Source organism: Serinus canaria, chromosome 2, assembly GCF_022539315.1.
Source record: "Serinus canaria isolate serCan28SL12 chromosome 2, serCan2020, whole genome shotgun sequence".
In the NCBI taxonomy this organism is placed as follows: Eukaryota; Metazoa; Chordata; class Aves; order Passeriformes; family Fringillidae; genus Serinus; species Serinus canaria.
Genome location: NC_066315.1, coordinates 77,387,033 through 77,395,540, shown reverse-complemented (window position 1 = coordinate 77,395,540; position 8,508 = coordinate 77,387,033). Strand labels below are relative to the sequence as shown.

Sequence of the window (8,508 nt, the reverse complement as noted above, 5' to 3'; positions counted from 1 at the left end):
GAATTCTTCACAGGTACATACTCCTTTAGGTCTACGTGCATGCAAGCATAGAAAAATTATCATGAATATAGGTCTCTTAGATTCCTTAATATATTAGATTTGTAAGTAAGTTAGGCCTGTGAGTTACTGTCATGCTTGTAGAAAATTCTGTAGAATCTTTTGTTAAATTGTTTGAATTAGGCTATCAATTAAGTGCTGTTAAGTTTAAGTGTGGTTTAAACCTTTAGGCCTAAACCATTGGTCACTTCTAGGACTAAGTTTGGCAAAGGGCTCCACTCTGAACCTTGTGACTCAATAGGTGGGTCTCTCTCATTCCTTTTTTTCCTTAACCTTTCCCATTCTTACCCTTTTTCTCCCCAGCCTCAATGTAAGTTACTTTTAGTAGATTTTCGATTTAGATGGATTGATTTTAGATTTTATTTCATTTTTTCTCTGTGTGCTTAAACCATCTAGTAAGCAGTAGGGCAAACCTTTCAACAAATTTGTCACACTTTCACTTTACTATTAAGCCTGCTTTTGCTAGTACCTTTTAGCTGGTGATTCTTTGAGCGACATGAGACAGTTGCTTGGGACAGGTGGAGAGCAAGAATAATGAGAAGACTCCCTCCCTGTTCCCTCTCCTCCCCCAGCTTCCTGATAAAGACCAGGTAAATTCGTACTACAGGTGGAACCACTCGGTGTATAGTTCACTTCCTTGGATCGCTGCTGCCCTCTTCTGCTGGCTTCCCAGGGCTGTTGTGGCATGGGGAGTTTTTGTGTTGCACCGAAGGCCTTGTGTCTGTTGTGATTTTATGTGAAGCTGTGGAGTGAAATGCAGTGACTTTATAGGGCTGGGCTCCATAAAGGATTAGTTTTATTCAGGACGATGCTGTCATACGTGGTTGGTACCATTTTTTACTTACTTCACAGAGTCGTAAATGATGTGGAGTGCTTGTGCTGTGAGAAAGAATCTGTCAGCATTGAAAAAGCAGACACTGTTCTGGCCATGTTTCTGCAAAACAGACTTGGGCCAGCATGACTGGCAGTGCTGTAGCAAGCCTGTGCTGAGCATTTGAGCTGGTGCAGACCTGTGAGTCTGTGTCATGCCTCAGAAATGTGGGGCTTGAAACCTAGCTTTCTGATGCAACTCTTCAGGGGTAAAGCAATTTCCACTGCATAGCTTCTGTAATTAAGTTTATTAAGAATTCTGGCGCCCTGACAAATGGTTGTATTGTATTATGAGGCAGAGGGAAAGTGCTAGACAGAATCCTGAAGATGTAGGAGGAATTGAAGCATGGCCAGCTGAGTCCAGAGGAGAGCCCCAAAGATGATTAGAGAGATGGAACACTTCTTTTATGAAGAGAGGCTGGGAGAACTGGGGTCGTTCTACCTGGTAAGGGTTCCAGGGAGGCTTTACAGCAGCCTTCCTACCTAAAGGGGACTAAAAGAGAGCTAGAGCAGGACTTTTTATAAGGGCATGTAATGATAGAGCAAGGGGGGATTGCTTCAAACTGAGAGAAGGCAGGCTTAGATTAGATATTAGGAATTCTTTACTGCGAGGGTGGCGAGGCATTGGCACAGGCTGCCCAGAGAAGCTGTGGATGCCCCATATCTGGAAGTGTTCAAGGCCAGACTAGATGGAGCTCTGACCAACCTGCCCTAGTGGAAGGAGTCCCTACCCACAGCAAGGGGATTGGAACTAAATGATCTTTAAGGTCCCTTCCAACCCAAACCATTCTGCAATTTTATGATTTAAGGGCACACTAAGATGAAGCTGTACAATTTTATCTCCATTGCAGCTGACACTATTTCCAGGCCTGTCTGCATGGTTTCTGCCCAGCCCTGTGCTCTTGCAGGGTGCCTGGCTGGTGGGCTCCTGGGCTCTCCTCAGTGTGGCTGTATTCCACCAGGCTGGGGGAACCCAATGTGTGCTCCTGGAGGGTTTTTGACAGAGTTGGTGTAACCACCTGGGTAACCACCATCTTCCAGAGGAGGAATGAGTGGCAGTTCCACAACTGGGGTCAGTTCCAAGCACATGGACAGGCATTCCACTTCCAAACTCAGGTGTATCTATTATGCTGTATTTATTTTGATAATCTGTGCATTCATTCTGTTAAGTATCGACAATTATGGATTTTTTCTCTTTGCCTCAGTAAGAGTTATTGGACTAAGATTTGCATGGCAGGTTGATAGGCTTGGCATGAATGAAGAGAAGCTCTTAATTACAGTGATGTAGTGACAGGCACTTCTGTGTACTGACCAAGAGCAAACATCCCTCCCAGTGGTTGAGAGCATCCAGAAGTCAGTCAGGAGGCAAATGAATCAGGTAGTGGTGTCTGCTTCTCAAGACTGTGACCCTGTGCAAGACTGTCATCTTGTGTATTCCCGGGTTGTTAACCAATTACTGATTATGATGATGTGGAGGGGCTTCTCTGAGCATGTTTACACACAGGCAAAATTGAACTTTTCTGCTGTGCTGGCTGAAATGTATCAATTGTGCTATTCCAAGGATGCCTTTCTAGGAGCAGCTAAATTATTTCTAAACAACTTGCATATGGGAAAAATTAGAAAAAAAAGTCAGTCTCAGATACTCTGTGTGTGTGTAACTATACATGTTGAAGTTATAGGTTCTTACATTCTTAAGGTAAGTTCACCTTTTCTGGGAGGGTGGGGATATGAAATTAGTAATATGACTTAGCAAGCCTTTAGGGACTGAGGGGTGGTGTCACAGATGAAGTGACTAGAAGTATCTAGCAGTGGGAGGAGGGTGGAGCATTTCTCAGAGCAAAGGAATTCTCTTGTAGTCTACCAAGGCTATGTTCACTATGAGGGCATTGCATGCTGCCCTGCCATGATGTGCCTGGCTAATGAAACAGCCCGTCTTTCATCAGGGCTACACAAATAGCAAGAGCTTCACTTGCACATTCACTGTGGCATGGAATTGCTCAGCAGCCTTTCCCTCTGTGTGATGTAAAGACACATTGCAAGGGCACATTGCAGAACAACACACAGCACATGCACCTTTCCAAGCAAAAGCACACACACGCACACACATGCAGCCTGTGCAGTAGGCTTGCCTCCTGAGAAGACAAGAAATGAAAGTTTTGTTGCAAGTCTGACTCAGTAGAAAATAGAAACAGAGCACATTACATATATTTTCTTTATTGCTGGACTTTTTTTTTCCCAGTAATTAGGCATGATTCCTTAAAGACTGAGGTTTTTAACAACAGTAAGGTTTTTCAGGTCTCTTTTTTTTTCTTTTTTTTTTTTTAATATCTGTGGACCAAAAGATACCTTTGAACAAAGTTTTGCCTTATATTACAGTATTTCTGTACAAAAATAAAGGTCCAAAATCAAATTATTATTATTAGCTGCTATTCCCCAATTTATTTACAGGGTATTCTCAAGAACCTTCATCAGGCAACCAGGTAAAATATTAAAGCAGTTGCATTGTGTAATGTTGCCTTCTCTAGTCAACTCTGAAGGGCTCTGGCCTTTGGCAGTCAGTCTGGGTTGAGGAGTCCAGCCAGAAGTATAAAACATGATGTCTTTCAAAGAAAAAATTAATATTAAAAACTTAAGCTGACATTACAGAGAATTGAACTGATAACTGTATTTCCATATTAGGGTAGTCTATAAATATTCTCAGCTACATCTCTCTTTATCATACAGCAGATACAGAATGCAGACTTCTGCTACTTATATGGTAATACATATTTGCAAAAGTAAAATCAGTGTATGAAAATTTTGGAATTTACCTGTTAATAAAACTGCTTATAAAGTAACCATACAATTGTAACAACTATAACTCTGAACTATTAAAATGTACAGAAAGACTGTTTACACCATTGCACATACTTATTCCCTTTGCTTCAAAAGACTTGTGAAACACAGAATAAAATTTGTCAAATTTTACTGACAGCTCTAATACGCATGCACAATGTGCACATCCATGGAAGCAAGGGGAAACAAAGTGTTGGCGTCCATCGGGAAAGCTGCCAGCAGCACTCCAAAAAAATATACCTTGCTCTTCTTCCCTCCCCCTTCCCACCTGTATACAGGCCAGTAGATTAGTGCAGAATGGATGAGTATAACTTTGTTTTCAGTGTTCTGGAAGGACAAAGGAAATCCTCTTGACTTTTATCAGCAATTTTAGGTCAATATAAGTTAGGCTTCATATTGTAAGGCACTTATTACTGCTTGTTTTGCAGTGGATCGAGTCTTAAGGCATTTGTTACATCAACTGAAGGTAATAATGCTTTGGAAAGTTTTGAATGAGCCAGCAGTTCTAGTATGTGACTATTTCAGCTGATTTTCCCCTGCCCCCCTGTGGTCTTTCTAAAACATTGTTTGAAGATATTTTCCGTTGAAACTCCGGTTCTTGGTTAGCTTGTCAACAAAGGTGATCAATGTTCCCAGGTTGTTCTGAGGCCAGGAGTGATGTATTCTATTTAGGGTGCAGTAGAACTGGTTTTGTTTTCACCTGGAGCTGCCCTGACTTCCATGACTACTCACGGATCGAGAGGTGCTGTAGCGTTTTTTCACGATCATACTGATGTAAGCTTTCATCAGCTTTGCAATGTCAACCACCTGCCAAGAGTATGAAGAGCAGAGTTCTTAGTGAGGTAACAGTATATGAATGAATTTCTTTGGACACCAACAATATAAAACTGTCAAGCTTTCAACAAAACCCTTTTGCTGCTAAACAAATACAAATACTCAGCATTTCTCCCCATGTCATCCATCTTCCCTTTAGCTTTACAGGGATCTTGAACACATCTCTAACATTTGCAGCCATTTCTTGAATTACTAAGTGGCCTGGCTACCAGTACAGGAAGACCACAATTAACAAAACTGCCTTGCTCTTACCTCGCTAGTTTCAAAAAGCAGTTCTCTTTCATCCACCACGATCTTGTAGGTGTTGGCAAGTGGAGCACCAAATGACAAGATATGTTCATACTGGAACACCTCCAGAGGCTTTCCTTCCCCACGCTTGTAGACAGAAACTGCATCAGCGCTGACTCCAAGCCACAGCTCCTGTGGGAATCCCCCTTCTTTACACTAGAGAAAAAAAAGCAAATTAACAGCAAGAGGAACAGTGGGAGCCACACAGCACTTACTGTTGATGTTTTTGTCTGTAACCATTTGTTAAAAAGTGCATATTGCTTGTTCCTCTTTAAATGTAACCTTTTATACTTGTTTGCAACCTGTCAGAATAGCATTCTGTCCCTCTATTTTACAGTTAGCTGGTAGATTTAAATAGCTACAGTGCTTGCTAATGGGAGTAGGCTTTTAATAGCTCCAAGTTTATTACATCAGCTGTCTGAGCATTGTGATACTGTATTTATGGTTTCACTGCTCTGGAATGAAATCATCACCTATACAGTGCAAGCTGCAGTTTGAATGTTCCTGTGGTCTTACCTCTACGTCAAAGAGTGTTGAACCGTAGCCAGGCCATTCCTTAATCAAAGCCATGTACTTTGCCATGGCCTGCTCCTGATTCATCCTCTGGAGTTTTTTCCATTTGTCAATAATACTAGTCCTGGAAGCTGAGATTTCCTCTTTGACCCACATGTCTAACATCTGATCCTCCTCAACCTTCTGTTTGCTGACAGAGCCACTTCGGAAACTCCTCCGCAGTGTTCCTTCAAGAAAGCTGGCTCGTTTCTTCTCGACCTTGTCTGATGCACTAAATGTTTTGGTTGACTGTGTAATCCTAGACTTCAGCTTTTGCAAGGGATACACCTCCTCCAGTTCTGGTACAGTGGTGTGCACAGTGTAATCTCCCTGAAGGTACTGAAGACGCAAAGCTGCAAGGACCTGGAGGGTTTCCTCAGGAGCAGGGTAATGTCCTTTAATCACGGCTTCATGAGCCTATCAAGGGGAAAAAAAGGTAGCTTTTTATAAAGCAGCCTTTGAAAGAAATATGAGAAACAAGGGGAGTAGATTTACTGCCAGGGCAACCCAGGACTTGAAAAAAATGATCCATTAAATAAATCAAATGGGGTAAAACTCTTGGCAAATTTAAGCTGGATAAGACTGGATTTACCAGAAGAACTGCAAGGCAACTGAGGAACCTGCTAAATGGAATTACTTTTACTAGGACAGCTTTTAGTGAACTCCCATATCTAAGAGTAACTGAACTATGAAAAAGGAAAATAAAATGTAAAGGGGAGAAAACAGGATCTAAACATCTGATTGAGGAGAAGCCATTGATTCAAGGGCATTAGGAAGAAATGGGTTTCCAGTTTTGTTTACTGCTATCAATAATCTGGCTGTGAAAACTGATGTTTCCAGCCTAACAAGCCAAGCTCTGGGACAGCTTTGTAATTTTACTGAGGGGAAACAATACATCTTCAATGGATCCCAAATCAAGTTAGTACAATATCTACATATTACAGTGCTCTCTAGCATGGGGGATGAGATTCTGAACCAAGAAGACTCTTTCAAAATCCCAACTCTCTGCACCCTCATTCAAACCTGTGAAATGTGCAGCAGCTAGGTGGTTTCTTTCATATGACGGTAGTGGAGGAAACAAACACCCATCATGTCTGGAGATCCAGACAGGAATTGCAAGCTTAGTAAACAAACAGCTAATTCACAGCTAAGTAACAGCTAGTTTGTTTAGGTGTACAAAATGTGCCTTTAAACATGCAAAATGGTTTACCTGAGATTGTACACATGCAGAAGAAAAAGCTGTCTTTTAGAAATGGAAGGACAATATTTTAATGAGTAAGTACTAAAAGATTTTTCTTCAGCACCTTATGATCATTAAAGGATTCAGACTTTAAAATAATGGAGACTGCAGAGTTAAAACTGATGACAAAAGGGAATCTTCATAATTGTCTGAAAAAAGTTGATGACTGACATCAAATGCAGATAATTAGAAAAAATAGAACAGAATTGATGTTAGAATGTAATGTTACCTCTTCGAGGTATTGCTGTAATATTGCTGGTAGGGATTGAATGTCATGCTTTATAACAAATACTACTGGTTTTGGCATGACAAAGTATTTGGCTAAACACTAATCAGCACAGAATGCCACATGAAAACAATCTGCTTCAGCAAATGTGCTTGTTTTAGCTGTTCATACAGAAAACTGCCTGAATCTGCCTCTTAAGCCAATAAAGTAATGTAGCAGATTGGATGCAGAGCTCTCAGAGATTTTCTTCTTGCTGTTTGAACTTCCCCCCAAACAGAGGCACCGGATGACTCCTCTAGAGCTAACAACAGACAGACAGAATGGCTGTGTTCCTAAGCCCAACTAGGGTAACCTATTGCCCAGATCCTTCAGCCAACAACAAACAGTTCTGGACTGAGCTACAGTAGCAGGCTGTGGAAGGACATTTTTGGTAGACTTGTGGTGTCATATGGTATCTTAACCTTAAACTGAACAAGGAAGAAATACTCTATTACAGGGAAGATGTAGAAGGAGAAAACCCTTCATATGTATGAAAACTGAGGTACCTCAGTTCTTGACCACATCAGTCTTGCTCACCAACAGAATGTCAGTGTCTTGGTGTTGCAAAGAGCCAGAAATCTTAACCCTATACAGAAATCTTTATCTGTGTCTAGTGTCCACTGAAAGAAGATGACTACTGGAAAAATTTTTAATCATTTGCAATATAGTAGAACAGGAGAAGATCAATCAACAATGATAAAAGCCATCAGTGACTTTCTGAGTAACTACAGGGATTGATATAATAGAAATTTAGCTGCTGATGCATTTAATTTTTATTAGAAATCAATTTAACTTATTTTATGGTTTGCAGTGTAGCCTCATTCGGGGCTCAGCATGTTCACTGAGTGAATTTCTGTTCATCATAGCTGTCTTACTGCTGAGACTGGACTATTATACTATGGTACCTATGAAATGATCCATTTTTGACAAGATAAAAGCCTAGTGCTCAATTAGTTCTGTACAGTTGCCAGCAGGAATCTCTTATTAATTAATTTGTTGCCAGTCACACTTTTTTTCACTTTATTTCTTACAACTTCTTCAGAAAATAGTTTAAGAAGAGGAAAATTAAAAGCAAGTATTGTTCTTTTTTATGCAGCTTAGATCCAGTTATTCATTTTTCTACCACTATACAGAAAGCAATTGACAAGTAATGCAGAAGTAAGAAACATAACACTACAAAAAACATGTGCTTCACTTATGTCAGGATAGGCCTATTCTGACTACTGAACTGCTTCCTTGGCTCCTGATGCTTGAGTAGTAGTGCATTCAGTTGAAGAGAAGCAAAGTAATAACACTCTCTTTGCTGCCTAGAACCCTTTTTTCCCTCCCCTTTAAAGTTCCTCAAAACAGAAGCTTTGTTCTTTACCTGCTCAAACATAAAGGCAAATTCCACGCTATCTTTTGGGACGTTTTCTGTGTCCAGGAAGCAGTAGAGCTTGAAGTAGAACTTCCAGTGCATCTCCCCAGCTTCAGCAGTGGCAGCAAGCCTGCATCATTGTGTTAAGAGGGAGAGAGATCAGATCTGTGAAATCAAACTCTTTTCTAAATTGCCACCTGTGGAATCTAA

At 40.8% G+C, this 8,508-nt stretch overlaps 1 protein-coding gene across 1 annotated transcript in view; it reads right to left on the bottom strand.

Annotated features, from left to right (window-relative positions):
• Nucleotides 1-3,227: 3,227 nt before the first annotated feature.
• The window catches only part of MYO10 (myosin X), a 162,900-nt gene continuing 157,619 nt past the window's right edge, over nucleotides 3,228-8,508 (bottom strand). The window contains exons 38-41 of the mRNA XM_030231269.2: nucleotides 8,308-8,428; nucleotides 5,401-5,853; nucleotides 4,849-5,040; nucleotides 3,228-4,569 (exon numbers count right to left, since the gene is read on the bottom strand). Coding sequence (XP_030087129.1) covers nucleotides 4,459-4,569; nucleotides 4,849-5,040; nucleotides 5,401-5,853; nucleotides 8,308-8,428 — 877 coding nt within the window. The 3' untranslated portion in view covers nucleotides 3,228-4,458. The remainder of the gene's footprint in view (nucleotides 4,570-4,848; nucleotides 5,041-5,400; nucleotides 5,854-8,307; nucleotides 8,429-8,508) is intronic.